Genomic DNA, 19,450 nt, shown 5'->3' with positions numbered 1-19,450 from the left:
TAATAGTAATTAATCACCCATAATTTAGGTCCATCATTATATCTTGTATTTATTCGTTTGATTTTAAAAATCAAGGTAATAAATTTTTATCCCCTCCCTAGGCTCTTCAATTGGCAAGTCAAAGTCACATTGATTGTAATATTGATTAACAACTACTTGTTTAGAAAAAAGAAAAATGAAAAAAAGAAAAAAACTAAATGACACAATCACAAAGAAAAAATTTGGGGGTGTGTTTGGTATGAAGGAAAATATTTTCATCATGGAACATAAGCGGTTTTATCACTTATTTTTCCTTGTTTGGTTGGTGAGTGAAAAATATTTTTCGGAAAAGGAGTTTTGAAAAATATTTTCCCTTTTCTTGATACGGAAAATATTTTTCTCCAATTAAAGGAAAATAAGTTTATGAGAAAAATATTGAAAATTAAAAAATATTTTTTTTCCTTCGTACCAAACACACCCTTAATTTTTAAAAAAGTAAATATCTAGGCAAGTGATTTATTTATTTTTCGGAAACTTTTCTTGATTATCAGTTTTATTTTGCCTGCTTTGTTTGTCACTCAAGGGGGGGAAAAAGAGTACTTGCAAAGATTAAAGAAGAGAAGGCCGAGTAGAGACTTCAGTGTGTGCGACTCCCAGTGAGAGAGAAACAAGAGGATGTTAGGAAAAGAAGAATCGAACACGGTGTTGACGTTGCTCAAAGCCGGAGATCATCGGCCCTTCGATCAGATCGTCGCCGACTTCGCCTCCAGCTTCCCTCCCCCTCGCCAATTTTCTGCTTGCATCTCTCTCGCCTTAATCCTTGACGTAAATCTCCCTCTCTCTCTATGTGCGTGTGTGTTTCTCTATCTATATATCTTTCTAAATGACTAGAAGAGCAGTTCAATTGAAAAATTAGGGTTTTGAATATGCTAGACTAGGTTTTTTGCTGCCCATTTTAGGGTTTTTTCATAGTTGGTGTATGTGGTGAGTATATTTTGACATCCCCATTTCTGTAAAGTTGAATATAACAATTCATGCATTTCGAGCTAAGAATGGGTTTTCGATTTGGAGAAGAGGAGGCAATAAATTTTTGACCTTCAGAGCAATTCAGTTTTTCAATTACCAATTACAAGTTTTGAATTTGCTTGAATCTAGCTGCTCTTTTCTTGAAACAGAAAGGAAAAAGAGCAAAAATAATATTACTATTAGATTTGTGGTTTATCAAAATAAAAGGGCTGCTATTCTGATAGATTTGTGTGATTTGCAAGGTTTTTAAAAGCAAAAATAATTAATTTTTCTTAGATTTGTGTAAGGAATTTAAGTATTCAACTTTTTGAAGAAATTGCCATCACGATCCCCCCGACGGGTGACCTAGTGGTCGAGAGTTAAAATAACAACCTTTGAATCCTAGCAGAAGCTAAAGTACATGAATCCATCCCATATGCCTAAGCGCTGGTGGAGAGAGTTTTCTGGTATCTGTGCTAGCAAAAAGTAGTAGGTAACTAGTGGATTAGTCGAGATGCCCACAAGCTGCCTTGTACAATGTACACCAGTGTGCAAGGCAAGGGGTTTGACTTGGATATAGGATTTCCGAAAAGACATTGCAATCAAGGTTTTTCTTGTTGGAGGGAATTGTCTTCCATTCTTTGGAACCTGGAAAAAGCAAGGGGTTTGATTCGGATATAGGATTTCCTATGGTCCTTGTTTTCCACATTCAGAAAAAGTTACTTCATACTTTTTTTTTGGGTTCTTGAAGTGATAATCAAAAGTTGCTTTGAGTATCTTTGTATTTCCTCTGTAACTTATCAACAAAAAAAAAAAAAGAAAAAGAAAATCCGTGTAGTTCCTTGTACCTTAGTCTCTCTCATCACACCTAGAAGTTTTCTTATATTGGACATCTATATCTCGTAGATGAGAAAAGTTTCGCAACTTGCAGCTATTAACAGCCCGGTATACCATCTTCTCTGCAGGGAAAACTTCTTAAACCAGCACAGAGATTAGTTGCTTTTGCAATTCTTCAGCAGGTTTATTCCTCGCAGGAGCCTTCATCAAACCCGTTCATTTCGTTGCTAGTAAATGTAAGTGCAGGTTATTAATGTTCATCATGATTCCATTTGCTATTATTTTGTGTCCTGCAAATTGAATGGCTGTGAAGTCCTGTAACATGCAAAATGTATTCAATGCAATATTAAAATATGTTCTCTGAAAAATTTTTCAATTTCAAAAAAAAAAATGTTCTCTGAAAGATTTGTGCTAAGATTTCTCCTTTTTTCTTGTGGAATTTAATAAATTATAGAACTGTACTCATGCTCGACTTTGTAATGTTAGGATGTCCAACAGTGTATAGTGTCTCATGCATTTACTTCTTCAGCACTTTTGGTTGCTGCTCGTGGTTCTTTTTCTTAATTAAGCAGAACTATAGTAGAAACTGCTTTCTAGTTTCTGCAAACTAAGGTTTGTACATCATGGTGATGGAAGGTATCGAGTTGAAAAAAATAGGTAGTTGCAGGTCGGAAGAAATTTAGAGGTTCCCTTACTTTTAGGTATATCTTGAGGGAGGTGCATGATGGGGCTACAAAGTTATTTATAGACATTACTAAGAGATGGCAGAAAGGCATTCATGAAGAAAAGGAACTAAAGGGAAGTGTAGTGAACGTGAAATAAGTTGAAAAGTAAAGTGCAGCAAGTAGAAATGGTGAGGATGGCAAAGAGAGTGCAAGTGAAAGGGAAAGCCGTTGTAACTTCCGACTCTAGCTTCTGATCTGGATTTAAATAGAATAATACTCCTTTTGCCTCTTGTTTTTTGTAGCCTCTATAACTGTCTAAATCCTAGAAAACCAACTCTAGCATGATGCTTTCCAGCAAAAAAAGAAAATCTGCAATAAGCTGATGCTTTCAACCTTTAGCGCAAGAAAGTGATGGAAGAAAACCCAAGAATTATTGCAGCGCTGTAAAACATATAAGATCTATCATGCATACAGGTAGAGTGCATCATTAATGCTTAGCTGAGTGTAAAGAAAACCTTTTTATGTGTGTATCCATATGTAGACTATCTGCGATAGACAATTGGGAAGTTCTCAATGTTCTTCGAACACATAAAAGCAGACATAAAAACTCTTAAGGCAGATTGAGACAGTTATGGAGACTTTATGGTAAAAGCAGGATCAGTTTATGAATTTCGAGAAAATTAGCGGGATCAGTACCTTAGATTGTTGGACGAACAAAATGGTTAATCAAGCGTAGTTGCTGGTGAGATAGTACAAAGAGAGGTATATGCTTAGAAGCTGAGCAGATTCAGGATTTTTATTCTAACCAGCCTTTGGACTCATTAAATTTTTTATTATGATTTGGATTAGGTGCATGCAACTTGTTAACAGTGTTCAAGGGAAGGGGTAGTATAAATAGTTATATGTGGGGGTAAATTTTAATTGTAAGACTGGAAATTTTAAGTCTCCTGACTTGAAAAAAAGCAAAAATAACACGACTTTCTGTGAGCTGTGCACGAGTACAGAGAGACTTATACTGCTTTGGTAGCTGATCTTTTGTAGTATTCACGAACTATCTATCTCATATTACTCTCTCCCTTCACATGCACCTCAAACCACACACTTAATGTTCAATGAGCTTTCATTCACTATGAATTTAGTATATCACGTTCTTTACCTTTAAGTGATAAGCTCTTAAAAGTGATTTATATGACACATTCTACTTAAATTCCTTGATAGTTGTGATTAGATGACCTTTATGTCTTCACTATGATTATTTGTTTTGCTTATTTGCAGGCAGCCTGTGACGAAGAAGCTGAACCATGTGAAAGAGCTTTTATTCTTCAGTTGTTGGGCTCAGCCAGCTCAACCAGTAGCAGAGAGGTTTAACTATTGGTTTCCTGTGTGTGTATAATGGTCATGTTTAGAGGGTAAAAAGGCCCTGGTTTTGTGCTCTTGCTTCTGACGTTTAAAGCTTAAAGCAAACCGTATTTTGTGTAAGATCAGTTGTAAATTAAGGGCTATAGTTGTCTGTGATGGACTTACTCAATCACAAGACAATATAATACTAACTATTTCAACTTGTTATGATGATAAAATTTGTTATTTACTTTTTTTAAAAAGAGAATAGGTCCATTGCTGCAGAATAACTGTTCATCCACCCAGATGGCTTACTGGGTATTGTGGTCACCTGTATGATAGATTGCTAAATAGAGTTTATTGTGTAGGCGAAGTAGAGCTTTTTGTCATGGTCCTTTGAGTAGTACAACAGCTGCATTGCTCTGATGGAAATGTTTCATCATTGAGATGGGGGAAAGACAGAATAGCCAAACCTTACTATACCTGCAGTATTAAAGTGCAATTCCGTTCTAAGATGTAAAAGACACTTTGAATATGCTATATCAACATAATTTTTCTGTCTTCGCATCTTTCCAATTTTAAGCTTGTCAGAAGTCAGGAATGCATTCTATGCCCTGTCCCGCTCAACCCCCAGACCAGGAAAGGGAAAAAAGTATATTAAGTCTGGGCAGGGTTATTTGGTTTATAATTCTGCTCAGTATGTTTTAAAGCATCTTAGTTTGTAACTCTAGTCAAAATTATTTGGTTTCCTTTACCCCGAGTGCTTATTTTTGAAGTTATGCCATATTAGAACTGTTTCAGAAGTAATGCCTCATTGCAGGTTCTTAAGCAATCAGCAACAGATTACATGAAAATGTTTGATCCTTCACAACATGTAAGTGACCAATATTCTCATATCATCTTTTTCATTACTGGTGGTTACATGTACGTAAACTTATCCTCTTTCATCTCAATTTTGAACTTCACTAGTCTTTCCCCCAACGAGAGCAGTTGCAACAGCAATATGGTAGCAAAGCTCTACCAGAACAGCTTCATTGCTTGTTCAGGAACAATTACGTGAAAAATAGCATTCCTGACCCTGATGTACCTCGTGGCTGTGATAGCAATTCATCAGAGTATGACTCCATGCTTTTATTTCTTGGTATTCTGTTTAGGTTACTACTTTATCACCAAAAAGTCCAGTTCCCCTTCTTTGTTTCCCCTTCACAGACCCACCATTGGAGAAGTTTTTTTTTTCCTGTGAATTTTCCATCCTGGTATCTTAGTCTTGCATTGATAACTCAAGTTGGTCAATGATTTCTTATTCTTGGACATTATTTAATATTTAGCATTGGCAAATTTCAGGTTTGATCTCCCTGGATCTAAACCTAAGATTGGATCTGGGGATGTTGATGAGACGATAACTGGATTGTTATCAAATTTGTCATTGGAAGGATTAGGACCTCAATGGATCAGGCCTTATCCTCCCAGGCTTCCTGTATTAGATGGAGAGGTAAGGACTATGTGCTGTTATGTCAAGGGAATAAATTGATCAATTTCTGGAGTATGTTAGATAACCCTCATATCTGCTGCAGCTAGTGTGGCTAAACCCTGATTACAATTATGAGCTTCTATGGGATCATGGGATGTGTGCCGATACTAGCAGAGGAGCTGCAGTCAGGGATTTGATTGCAAAAGCCCTAAAAGGTCCACTTGCACCTGCTCAACAAGAGGTGCATATGCTTCCTGTTGGATATTCCACTACATACTTGCTCAAGTTCTATTGTTATTATTATCTAAATGACTGATTCACAAAATAAAGGCTTTTTTCCTGATAAATAGGTCAATCTTGGCCTTTTTTCTTGGATTTCTATGGCCATTCCTTGTGGATATAATTTCATGATGGACCTTTATGAGAAAAATGTAGGGTTGCATGCCAATGGAAAAAGTGACAAGGTGGAACATATCCAAAGAAGGTCAAGTTTGCCTATTCGTATTTATTGAACCTCGGTTTTCTGGTTCTACTTCTCCACGTAACCCAAAAAAAAACAAACAAAGAAAAAAAGATTTGGTGGTTCAACTATATACCTGGTGGAATGTTGTCTAGACTATGTTAGTTTTGCAATTGACCATGCCGACTTTGAATGTTGGCAACGCCGGGCAAATAGCTGCTCTAGTAGATCCTAAGTAGGATAGATAATATTATCTTTTTTTGTCATTAAATGTAAATTTTAGTTATAAAGACCGGTACTAAGTTGGAGCTGCAGTATATAATTCTCTAAGGAACTGATGAAGTCTCATAGATGTTCAGCCTAATCTACATGCTCATCCTACACCAGAAAGTAAGCAAAAGTATACTAGTGCATTTGATCTTCAAATTGAGTCAGCTTTATGTTCAAAAACGTATGTAATTCTTTTCTTCTGTAATGTCCACCAGATGCATGCTGGGATAGTATTCCATATTCTTCTTTGGTTTCACTCAGACCTTTCCTGTTCTAGCTCCTAGGTGGTTCTTGGCATGACCAATCTGAGACCCAAAAGTTTTAGACAATACGCCATAACTGGGATTCTGGGCCAACACAAAATAAGAATAGGGCTGTTCCCTTCAGCCTCTTCCCTATGTGTGTAGCTTCTGCTGCAGATTTGCAATCCTTGTTCAGAAGATTGTCTTGTCAAACAGGTTTCATAAGCCATTGCGAAGAGTTAAACCATCTTATATGGTGCTTTTTTAGAGATTCGCTTTTCAGCTCTAGGATGAGAGATTTCTGACCATATCCTGCTAGCAAGAAGAGAGTTGTAGCAAGATTCACAGTGAAGACCCTATTGCTCTGGGCTGTCCAATTCAGCCTGTCTGCTTTGAGGCGAGACCGTGAAAGCCAGTAAATTGAGAAACTATACTATCCTTCCAATTCTCAATCACTCCTGAAGACAATGTTCCTGCCATTTTTACTTCTGCAATAGCCAACTCTATTTCTGTATTCTGGAAAACGGTCAAAGGATCACTGAATCGTTGTTTGAGCTCCAGTTATCATGCCAGAAGGTATCCTGCAGCATCACCTGCCTTGCAGCAGATTCTGTCAACTAAACCGTTCCCATTTCCTTGATATGTTTACATACCCCTAACTGATGAGGAGTTGTCACTCCAAGCATTCTGCATCCCATACTTTTCTTTCATTACTTTCTTCAATATGGCCTATTTAAAGACTATCTCCCGACAACCACTTTCTGGGAGCCTTGGGCTATTCCTTCTCATTGGCTGTGACAGAGCTCCACCTCATCAGCTGATATGTCCTCTTGTTCCTTACTAGAACCAGATGTCTCCTAAGGTTATCCAGTCTCCTCTATTTTTTGCTGGCATAAGGAACAAGAACATGACATATGTTGGCAGGTAGTCTAGTACACTGTTGATAAGGATCAGTCGACCCACCAAAGAAAAGTATTGCCTCTTCCAACATGCCAGCTTCCTTTCACATTTCTGCCCCATCTCTTGCCATATGCCTCCAGATTTGTGCTTTTATCCCGAAGGGAGGCCTAAAGATGTTGCAGGTGAGCTTCCTTACAAGTTACAACCAAGTACTTTAGCCAGGTCCCTAATGTTTGGGAGTATCATTAGCTGATTATGTTATGCTCTTTATCCAGCTGTTTTTAGTATGCATCGTACCTAAAAACAACTAATATCAACCTTAGATATCTCAGCTGCTCTACTATAACACATAGAATCAATGTGTTGAAATGGCTAAGGTGTCCTGCCCATCACAAGTAGGTTTAAAAATCTTATCTTCATGCAGTACCAGTTTGATCATTCTTCTAAATCTTGCATAACAAATATGAACAAGAAAGGAAATACAGGTTTCCCCTGTCTCTGTCCCTTTATGAAGAAAGAAAAAAAACCCTTTAGGTCACTCATTAGTAAAGAAAGAGAATGACATTGTGATGATATAGAAACTTATCCAATTAATCCGCGTTTCGTCAATTCCCATATCTCAGCATATTCATAAAAAACTCCAAATTTACATGACCATATGCTTTTTGTATGTGTAGCTAGGAAATAGGCCAAATTTTTTCTCCTTCTGTCAAGACATTCGTTTGCTACTAAAATTGCATTCATGATTTCTATCTCCCTTCTGTATGCAATTTCTGTTTTAGTTTCTAATTTATTGACAACCCTTTTTAACCTCTGTGTGTGTTGCTTTAATTGATATTGTAAAGCTCTCAACCTAGCTTTTTGATCTGAAATTCTTTTAAAATCCATGGAAATATGAGATGCATTTAAGCTTTTCTCGAGAACCTCACGAAGATGGAAATCATTTATGGCCTCGTTATGTCATCCTTCAACACTTTCTAGCAACTCTAAACGAAACTCATTTAGTACCCATCTGGACTAGGAGTTCCTTCATCAGTTTCTTAGCAATATTTATATTATGAAGCAGTACGAAAAGAAAAAGATTTTTTCCTTATATGATTGGATTAAAAAGTAACTTTGGGATTGTTGAATCACGGAGAAAAAAGAAAGAGAAAAATAAACATATAACGCAATGAAACCGTCAATTGTATTTTTTTTAACTACTCCGAAAGGAAGGATGGCAATTTGATCCTTTACCCATTTGTGTAATTTTGATGATTTTAAGAAAAGAAGAACTTGTATTTCTATGCGTCTATTTATATCTCAAGAACAAGCTGCTTATACAAGGTTCCTATGACCTATTCAAATCAAGTAAAGATCTAATCTATGGCTTATTCAAATGTATAAGTCAAGCTGTTACAGATAACAGAAAACAAGGAAACAATATATAGCTTATTCAAAGCTGTAAATATATGACCTATTTGGGAAACATTATTCCTAAAAGTTCTCCTACAATCAACATTCCTCCTAAAGTTGGTGCAAAGATGTCACACATGGCCAACTTGCAAACTAGTGTTTGAAAGGATTTTTTGTTGACCCCTTTCGTAAACAGATCTGCTAGTTGTTTCTTTGATGACACATGAAGCAAGTCAAGACACCACTTTTGATCTATCAATTTCAACATGTCTCATCTAGTCTATGTTGAACAGGATTATGAGTTATATTGATTGTAGTCTTGTTATTATAATACAAAGAAAAGTTTACCTTTTTTAGACAATCTCAATTCCTTTAGTAGCTTTGTAACCACAGAAGTTCATAAATACCCTGGGCCAAAGCTCTATATTCTGCCTTTCCACTTAATCTAGCAACTAAACTTTGCTTCTCCAAGCAAGTAAGTTCTCTCCTACGAGTGTATAGTAACCAGATGTAGATTTTTCGTCAGTTAGAGATCCATCCTAGTCCGCATCTGAATAGGTTTCTACTTGGAGGTGGCCATGTTTGGAGAAAAGGAGACCTTTGCCTAGAGCAGATTTCAAACCGTAAAATGTGAAAACATCTTGCATATGAGAATCCCGAGATCATGCATTAACTGATTCACCAAGCTGACTGAATAAGCTATATTTGGTCTAGTGTGGGAGAGATAATGAGTCTTCCAACCAATCTTTGAGATCTCTCTTTATTAACCGACTCTCCAGTTCTGCTTTGTAACTTCTGATTGCTTCCAATGGGCGGTTTTGCCAGTTTGCAACATGTCGTACCAGTTTCTTTCAAGAGATCTAAAATATATTTCCTTTGAGAAATAAAGGTTCCTCTTTTTTATCTAGCAACCTCAATTCCCAGGAAGTACTGCAATTATACTAGATACTTATTTTAAATTCTTGTGCCAACGGCTTCTTTAATCGGGTCATCTCCTCTTTGTCATCTCGTCATTACTATGTTATCAACATAAACTATGAGGAGTGAGTTTACCCTTTTGATGTCTTATAAAGAGGGTGTGATCAACATTGCTTTGTTTGTTGCCGAAGGAGATCATTCCTTTGTAGAATCTGTCAAACCAAGCTCTAGGGGATTGCTTCAGTTCATACACGGCTTTCTTCCGTTTGCGTACCCTTCCTTGACTTTGTTCAACATCAAATCCAAGAGGAATCTCCATATACACCTCTTCTTCTACATCAAACTGTTGTAAGTCCCAGTCAAGATTAGCTGCACAAGAGAAAAGAATTTTGATACCGTTCATTTTAGCAACATGGGCAAATGTCTCTTGATAATCCACTCCACAAGCAATCTTGCTTTGAATCTTTCGATTGAGCCATCGTCTTTGTGTTTCACATTGAAGATCCATTTGCAGCCAACTAACTTCTTGTCTGGTGGTGAAGTGATAAGTTCCCAAATTGTATTTTTTGACGAGGCCTTCATTTCTTGAATCATAGCTTGCTTTCATTTAGGATTTGCAAAAGCTTCCTACCAATTCTAGGGAAGAGACACAAAAGAAATAGACAACGTAAAGGCCCTATAGGAGGAAGCAGAATTATAGGAGACTAAATTAGATAAAGGGTGTTTAGTGATGCAAGATCTGACTCCTTTTCTGTTAGCAATGGGAAAATCCGATTCATTAAGAAATGTAAATAACTAACCAATATAAGAAGGTTCAGCTTCGGTAGATCGCATGATGGTTTCTTTTTATTTCTCTGAGTAAGGTTTCAAATCAGGCTTATCCACAACGTATCCTAGGAAGAATCTCCCAGAAAAAATTACCGAAATGTGGTCTAGTCGCCGACGCGTGAGGCTGACGGTTGCCGGAGTTGGACTTATGGAGGCGCATGAGGCCGTCTTTGCCGAAGCTGCTTGTTGGGGTTTTGTTGCCGTAGAGAGAGAGAGGGGGAGCCTGTGGTGGTATTAGTTTCCCCACAGGCCACAACACAATAGAAAGCTTGAAAATTATTGTGATGGTAGGCGATGGAGAGAAACTCGACCTCTTTTTTCAAAAAAATAGAACCCTAGTGCTGCAAGGGAGAAAAACTCACCTCAAAAGGCAACAATGGCTCTGATATCATGAAGATTTTAAGAAAAGAAAAAGAACTTGTAGTTCTGGTGTCTATTTACATCTCAAGAACAAGCTACTTAAACAAGGTCCAACTGACCTATTCAAATCAAGTAAAAATCTAATCTAATGCTTATTCAAATGAATAAGTCGAAGCTGTTACAAATAACAGGCAACAAGGAAACACTATAGGACTCTGTTAATCTATGACTTATGCAGGAAACAATATTCCTATAAATCCTCCTACAATTAACAAATTTTGCCTCGAAGGGTTTTTGAAGTTGTTCGCTTTCATCTTCAGTTATCTTTGGAGTGTCTTCTATATAAATATACAGTCTCCACTTTGATTCTGTTTGTATATAGTTCTGTAGAATTCTACTATCGTCTGTCTTAATGTCATCTTGATCCTCCTTAATTATTTGATTCACTTGTAACTTTTGTTTATCATCTGTCTTAATGTTTATTACTCATCCTTAGATATAATTTAGGTTTTTTCCTTTCTAATGAAAGATATGTAGAAGTTTGTCTCTGCGAATTGGCTTTCTCGCACTTGGCAATCTCCTTCAATCTATCTGCAGATTTGGCTTTGGCTTTAGGAGTTATTTGTCTGCAAGTTCTCTTTTCTTCTTTACTTTATCTAGATTTAGGATTTGTCGTATTAGGTCTGATTTTCTCTTTTCTCAGTTGCAAAGGGACGTGTGCTCCATTCCTTCAGCTTGAGAAGCATTTTAATTTTTTTTCTTTTTTCTTTTTTGCCTGAACATAATCTGGTATCCTTGGTTCCCTTCTACCTCAAAAATGCTCTGCCAACTTTGGACCATGTGTATGAAACTCTAAACCTTCATTCACAGGTTTACCAACTTGAATTAGGAGCTAATGTTTTCCTGGTGATAACAGTGAGCATAGGGGCAGTGTGATCTGATGATAGTCCGATGGAGCTGATTTTTTAATTTAAATTCATCATCCCACTTAGTGGAAAAAGAAATCTGTCAATCCTTGACGCTACTCTTGCATTGTCTCCTTTTTGTTAGGTAAATTTTCCACCAGATAAAGAAGGGTCAATCAATTCCATTCTTCTACCATTTAGAGAATTCAGCCATTGTGCTGTATGTCCTATTGTTGTTGTTTCTTTCCGTTGCCTACTTGGTGGTATTATTACTGAGGTCCAACACAACCCCTGGCATTTGACATCTCAAATAAAAAATCCACCCTCTTTTTTCTAATAATATTAGAAGGTAGAACTATATACTCTAGTGTCAACATTCTGGAAAAAGCTCGACAACATAACACTAATGCTTCAGTGGCCACTTGCCATAATTTCACCTGCGTATTCTATTTTATGCCATAAAAAAATTTAACATCTCGGCCTACTTGATGCACCAAGATTACATGCCCCACCCATTTGCATGCGAATTTGTCTAGCTGCTATCTCAGTAGATCTTCAAGTTTCCTTTTTCACAAGCAGCATATGTCTTGCTCTCCACTTATGGCCAAACAATTTTCTCTGTCTATGTTTTCCCTTACTGTTCAAGCCCCTTATATTCCAAGTTATGATCCTCGACTTCATTTTCGTCCATCCATCGACAGTCTTGGCCTGCTCAGTCTCCTGGTTGACTTAGAATTCTTGGTTTTTGAGCTCTCTTTATCCGTTTTACCTTAGAGTCGCTTGAATTGCTTGCGGTGACAACACCCTTTTCTTGGTGGTATATATCAATAACAAGAAAAAAGTTCAGTGCTTTGTCCTCAGTTTAGAAAATCGATCTTGGGTCTAATTCAACCCCGAAAGCTAACTCGAGATGAGGATTGTCCAAGATCATACAAGGAGGTAATATCTCATTCCCTTAGCCAGTGTGAAACACTTAAACACACACTGCATGCCCATGGCTAAACATTTAATGCAGGGACAGTATAAGGGCCCCATATCAGTAAACGAAGAATTGGAATGAGTTGAAAATGGACTTTGGGCCTAACACAACTCCAAAATTTTAGCTCGTGAGGTGAGGGTTCCCAAGACCACCTAAGGAAAACAACATTACATTTCCTCTACCAATATGGGAAGTTTAACATCCTCAAAGCCTTCAAAGTTAGCACCTAGCTGCTTGCGTAGTCTATGGTATTCTCAAATCCAAGATGATGTTTCCATCTCCATTGGGTGTTTCTAGAAAACGTGGTTGACCTTTGTCCCTTGATAATGCTAGTAATGGGACTTTGTCACATGTCTCAATTGTGGAAGACTTCCTCTGGGAGCAATTTCTCCATTCTAAGGCTTCTTTCTCACTTTAATGACCATTAATCCCCTGAATTTGATTCCTCTGTTTCATGCTGCCCAAGGTACCTTGTCGGTTTTGCCATTTGGCTTTCCTCCTCTCCTTTTATTAGGTCAAAGTATTTCGAGATTTTAGTCGGTTAGTAAGATATGACCAAAACTTTAATTATTACTAAATTGAACATCAATGTTTCTATTGGCCGCTTTGAGGCCCACCTATGAGGACCTATAAATGAAATTCTCTGGCTTCACTTTGTGTTTTGCACCTTCTTAGACCGTCCTCCTTGTGTGCTTGCTGTAGGCCCATTATTCTTGTCGATCATGTCTTCATGTCCACCTTACATTTGCCGAGTCCTTGACCATTTTCTCCTTTTCCATGTGAGTACCTCTCATTTGAATGACCAAATCTGAATTATGGAACTTCCCAGAACAGGTGTGCTATCTCCTTGTTGCCTCAACTAATTATATCAACCTGTAATTCATCCCCAACGACTCCTTTTTGACCAATCCAAAGATATATACATTGTCCGTCACTGTATGACGGGAAGGAACCCGAAATTGAAGCACTCACAAAGTTCTTAAAACCTTCTTTTTCAATATGGCTAAAAGGTTGCTCATTAAGAATTATCATTTTAGCTAAAGCCCTTCTGCAAAGTTTTTTATCAAATTTCCAAGAGACGGGCATTCCCATATCCTTTTTACCACCTGAAATTGGTTGAAAGCCTATCAAACTTTGATTTGTTTCAACATTATAGGGAAATTTCACACACTTGCTCATATGACCTTTCAATCCCGACGTTCCATTTTTGATATTAAAATCTTCTTTCGTAAAATCACAGTATTTACATTTTACAATTGTTACCCCATTAGGACCATCAACCAGCTTTTGAAAGTGTTCCTACACAACATATCTTTCTTGAATGCCTTTCCTTTTATTGCTTAAAACTGAATCAACTTCACTTGTAGCCGTGGTTTCATTTGAACCCCCCATTTTCACCTATTTTACTTTTTGGTATATCATTCCTCAGTCTTTTGTCTAGTCTATGTTTCTATTTTGATTCTTGTGTTGGTCTGTGCCTAAATGGAAACTTTACTCCAGCTCCTCTAAGACGTCTTGTGAATTTCTAAATAGTGTCTTGATCACTTGGACGAGTCCATCGGAGTTGGTTTTCAAACTAGTTGCTTAGTCTATCTCCAACCAACCACTGCTCTCACTGACTGTCGCCCATAGATTTGTCTCCAGCCGCAAATATAGCGCAACCCAAACAGTCTTATCCATACTCGTTTTAGTTTATAGATATGTTGGGAAACAGCCAGCTGCCACTGTCCACCATTTCAATATCATTTCTTTCCGGACCATTCCCTAATTTAATTTTGTCTCTTTTCTCAATTCCCTGATTTTTAATTTAATTTTTCTGGACCATTCCCTGATTTGTAGTCCATTCATTTCATAAACTTGGCCCTTGCTGTGTGCTGTCACCATCTGTTTGCTCAGAATCCACCTTTGAATATTAGAGCTTAATGGATCTAGCTTCAATTCTTCTGACTAGCCTAGTCGTCTGCTGTCGTAACTCGGAAGTCTTTTCTCGATCATTCTTTGCCTATTAATCCATCCCCCGATCCATTACTCATCTTCTCTGTTTTACCATCTCAGTAACTATATGTTACTGAGAATCTCAGAAAAGTTTTTCTTATGCGTTGGCTTTTTCTACAATTTTTTTGGACTTTTATAGCTGTCTTTCCTGAGGTGTTGTCCGTAATTTCTGGCTTAATAATAACATCACTTATAGCCCTCAGTTGCAACTATGCCTACATACCTCCCATAGATGTTAAAGTTTTGCAAGATAATATTCCCACCTCAGTCTGGACAAGTTTTCAGTTCCTTCTGATTCTCTAGGTGAAGTATGTTACAATAAGATCAATCTGCTACCAATTGTGTTGCGGCTAATGAAGTTTCTGCTCCTTGCCACCTATTAGTACTTTTGAAAGAATTAAACTTGCAACTCAAAACCCAAGACAATGGATTGGATTACCCAAAAACCTGATCTCTTGTATAGGGATGACAAACGGGCGGTGCGGGTTTGGGGCGGTGCGGGGCGGGTTAAAATACTTTTCATAGAAATTGATGCGGGGCGGGTTGCGGGTCTATGCAGGTTTATGCGGGTGAAGAATTTATGGGGTCATTTTGCCTTTTAAGTCTTGATCTCCAATAGGTAATGCTGATCAGACCCTGTATCCTTATTTAGTAACAACAAGCTCTTTGATTCTGTTGGTGTGTGGAGTGGACGAGATGAATCAGGAACATTCGTGACTCGTTTTGTCCGTAGGAATAGTGGTAATAATTTTAAACTACTTTATAATTCAATTTTGTAGATTATCGTTTCAGTTTTAAAAACTAAAACTGGATGTACTATGTTGACATTTTCCAGTGTCACTTTCAAGAGAAATTAAGAAGCTAAACATAAAAAATTGTTGTTTTAAGATACTGCTGCGTCATACTTCTTGTTGTTGTGTTAATTAGAGGCCTTCGGTTAAGTAGAAGTGCATTGTATCCTTTAGAGGGCAAAAACAAAGGCAGAAACAAAGAAGGCAAGAGAAACACATAATGTTAATTACAACCAATTTTGCTTTTGAAAGTTTGATCATATTCGTTTGCCATTTAATCTAATCTTCTTTGCTGAGGAAACAGACTGATTGGTTAACAAGAAAGTAAAATAAGTAAACAAAATGAAAAAAAAAACTTATGCGGGTGCGGGGCGGGGCGGGTGGACGCGGGTCAGTGTGGGGGTGGGTGGACGCGGGTGAAAATGCTATGCGGGGCAGGGCGGGTTGAGATCTTCGCGGGTGTATGTGGGTTTGCCCTGCAACCGCACCGCACCACTTGCCATCCCTACTCTTGTAAAATCTTATATATTCCATGTTGGACAACCATATAGCTCAACATCCTGGTTTTGGGATTCACATCTGATTACGTATGGAGTGACATCGTCATTTATTTTTATTTTGTGTAATATTGTCCTGAGCTTAAATAGAATGACATTGCCGATGTGAATTCATATAGCCAGCTTCTAACTTGTTTGGGATTGAGGCATAGTTGCTTTACTTGTGATGACGATCTTACTAGTGAGAATGAGCTTAAAAATGTCTGCTTTGATACCATGGGGAAGAATTTGAGCATCGAACAAAAATCTTAACGTAAATGGTAGAGTAGCTAAGATCTTGGAAGTTCTCATTTAACCAGGTGGGACAAATATAGCCTGTGATGTTTTCATAGTGATAGCGTATGATTTTTACCAGAAAATGGTAGGTTTTCCTTTCCATTCCCCAACTGAAATATAAATCAACTTATCACTTTTCACATCACCTTATTGTAGCCTTAAGTTACCATGTTCGGTTCGAAAATGGATGGTTTTGTTGTAGTTGTTTGATAGTTGCTCGCTGTTTGAATCAATTTTCGAGAGAGAATGGAGAAGCTTTGCACCCTAGGTTCATCATTGGTTGGATAGTATTCCTTCAAATTTTCATTACAAGTTGTTTATTCCTGCTTCTTCAAAATAATTCTTTAATAGGAAGCTTTAGTTTAGCAAAGCAAATTCATTATTTCTTATGACTACCGAGAGAGTAATGATCGAGAAAGCTCATTCACTTATTCTTTTCATCTTGTGACTTTTGGTGTATTCATTAGCAACTTCTTGAAAGTGTTTCTCTTACTCTTGACCAGCAAGTACTATTGGAGTTGGCAAATGACCCAAAGCTTGTCTACCATTGTGGGTTGACACCAAGGAAGCTTCCAGTATGAGTTCTGCAACCCTTTGTATTATGAGTTCCTACTAACTAACGGCTTTCCTGATTCTGAAGATATTATGTTCTCTTTTCAGGAACTTGTGGAGAACAATCCTATTATTGCAGTTGAAGTTCTGGTTAAGCTGGTCAATTCACCAGAGATTGCAGAGTATGTCCTTGTTCCTTGATCCCTTGTTTATTGATTAACATTCGTGATGCCCTTTTGTTCATGATTTCAAAGCCTTATATGCTAATTCCGAGATTGCAAGTGTCAGTTAAGTGGTTTAGTTGAACTGTCTTTCTTTATTGAAGGTTGTAGAACTACCATTCCGTATTTTGTATGGACGTTGCACTGAATTTCATCACACATTCTGAGATTCTGCAGTTTATATCTTGTTGCAGATATTTTACCGTTCTTGTTAATATGGAGATGAGTCTTCATTCAATGGAAGTTGTTAACAGGCTCACTCAAGCAGTTGAATTGCCAACCGAATTCATACATATGTACATCACCAATTGTATATCTTCCTGCGAGAACATCAAGGTCCTCTATCTGCACAACTTCTTTTCTATTAGTTGAACTTTCCATTGACTTGAAGCGGCTCAATTTATTGAACCGGGCAATTATTAGGTTACTCGGAGTGTGACTTATTCAAACTCTTAACTGACCAGGAGGCAGGAGTTACTTGGGTTACCATGCTATTCTTGAATTGGTTTGTCACCCATTTATCGTCCCAATTTCAGATTGGTGTTGTGATGGAGGAAACTTGGTATTTCTGTAGGTTCCTTGATGATGTTCCTTATCATAAAGCATGTGGGGTGAAATACTATTAATTTGGGAAAACAGTGTTACTTGCCTGCAACTATCCTGCTTCTGGAGATTATAAGACCTTTGCATCTCATTCTATTTCGATCATGTAGTTCTTTTCGGTTACATTTTTTGTTATAGCTGGTAAAGAATAGATGTCACAAGTTAGTGAATCAGTGAACTGATACTTAGTATAATAACGGAAAGGGTGTGAATCTGTTTCACTTGGAAGTGGGCTCCAAATCTCTAATGTAGGAAGGAAAGGGTCTGTGACATATGAATTGTGTGTCATAAACGCTCATTGATTTCCTTTTGCTGACATTCCTAGAATCTACAATGTTATTCTCATTTGTTGCGTGGTTAACATACTTCTTTTCCAAAATTTCAGGATAGATATATGCAAAACCGACTTGTAAGACTTGTCTGTGTTTTCCTACAGAGCTTGATCCGGAATAAGATCATAAATGGTAAGTGTCTATTATCATCGTTTTAGTGTATTCCATTAATTAAATAGCATGCAATACAACATATATTCATACATCTTATGATGAGTATTTTGAGAATTCAACAAGAAACAAGCAGCTAGATGGAGCGCAAGTGCCAATTTATCTGTGGGGTTGGGACAGAGGAAGAATGAGAGAATAATAACGAGACTAGATGCATTAAACCAAGATGCACACCTTTAATGCTCGGGTTGATGTTTGCTTATCTGTCACTGAAATTTTGGTATTTCAGCTTGCAGTAACTTTCTGAGCCTAGTCTTGGCAAATGCTGTTAAGTGCATAATGTGTGGACTATATGGCCTACCCTTGCTTTTAAGTTAGTACCATGCATTGATGTACGTCTGTATTTCTTAATTAAAAATGTACGTCTGCATTTTATTGGGGAGTGGTTACTGGTTGTTCTTTGTTCGATTTGTGAGAAAACCACAAAAGACATCTGTGGGATACCAGGATGCTAAAAGATATACTTGTTGACTGAATACTTGGTGTTTCTTTTGTTCTCTGCAGTCCATGATCTCTTCATTGAAGTACAAGCATTTTGTATTGAGTTCTCAAGGATTAGAGAGGCCGCAGGGCTGTTTAGGCTTCTGAAGACTTTGGAGTAGAAGCTTGCCTTATTCACCCAATTCCTTAGATAAAGTTTTATTTGATGTAACATGTGTACATGTGTTTTGATTTTTTTTTTTCTCTTGTTTCTATTCCGTTCTTCCTGAATAGTTAGCACCCAAATGTGGGTCATTGTATCCTTGGATCAGAAAAGTTATCATTATAAAGTTTATTTCGCATTTAGCACATTCATTTTTCCCAAATTTAAAAATGAAAAAGAGTAATCCCTTGTTTTCATTGTGGTTCCTGGAAAGAAACGTTTTGATTGCTGATTAGTCACTACCATGGACCGTTCTTTGATGGCTATTCTGATAGTACAAAGTAATATTAGAGTTGCCTACAAATTGCCCAGTGGAAAAAACGGATACCATAATTGGTAAAACGGGTTGTAAAAAAAAAAAAGGAAAACATAATAATTTGGTTAAAGCATGAAAAGAAAGAGCGTTATGCTGAAGACTGGCAAAGATTGCCCAATGTTTTATGTAGTGACTAGTATCACTTATGGAAATCAATAAGAAGTCAAATTAAAATTAAAAGTCGAACTAAAAGTAAAATTGTAAAGTTGGCAATTCCTTATGCTTCAAGTTGGGATTCGGAAAGTTGGCAAGTTTGCAACTCCTTATACTTAACGTTTTCCCATCATTCAAGATTTCACTTAATGTTTTTTTTTTGTTTAACCATTGCGTATTCGGAACTCAGTGGTTTGACTATTTTGGATTCGGGTTGAGTGAACCCATTAAGGAGTGATATATCAAAAAGTTCTCCATTCTTGAGCTTGAGCCTGAAATTGTTATTTG

At 37.3% G+C, this 19,450-nt stretch overlaps 1 protein-coding gene across 3 annotated transcripts; it reads left to right on the top strand.

Annotated features, from left to right (window-relative positions):
- Positions 1-508: 508 nt before the first annotated feature.
- On the top strand, positions 509-18,839 carry LOC107778760 (uncharacterized). Of its 3 annotated transcripts, none has more exons than XR_001646475.2 (13): positions 509-804; positions 1,950-2,057; positions 3,762-3,848; positions 4,645-4,698; positions 4,794-4,939; positions 5,169-5,316; positions 5,399-5,536; positions 16,675-16,746; positions 16,832-16,905; positions 17,139-17,280; positions 17,409-17,506; positions 17,933-18,011; positions 18,555-18,839. XR_001646475.2 is itself a non-coding variant. In XM_016599060.2 (12 exons), the coding sequence occupies exons 1-12, from the start codon at positions 655-657 to the stop codon at positions 18,650-18,652; spliced, it is 1,296 nt and encodes a 431-aa protein (XP_016454546.1). In that variant the 5' UTR covers positions 509-654; the 3' UTR covers positions 18,653-18,839. The 3 variants fall into 3 exon arrangements, 1 of the variants encoding a protein (XP_016454546.1); XR_012694273.1 differs by having other exon boundaries at positions 17,409-17,514; XM_016599060.2 differs by lacking the exon at positions 17,409-17,506.
- The last annotated feature ends 611 nt before the right edge of the window (positions 18,840-19,450 follow it).

Source organism: Nicotiana tabacum, chromosome 8, assembly GCF_000715075.1.
Source record: "Nicotiana tabacum cultivar K326 chromosome 8, ASM71507v2, whole genome shotgun sequence".
NCBI classification, from domain to species: Eukaryota; Viridiplantae; Streptophyta; class Magnoliopsida; order Solanales; family Solanaceae; genus Nicotiana; species Nicotiana tabacum.
This window is presented reverse-complemented; position numbering and strand designations above follow the sequence as displayed.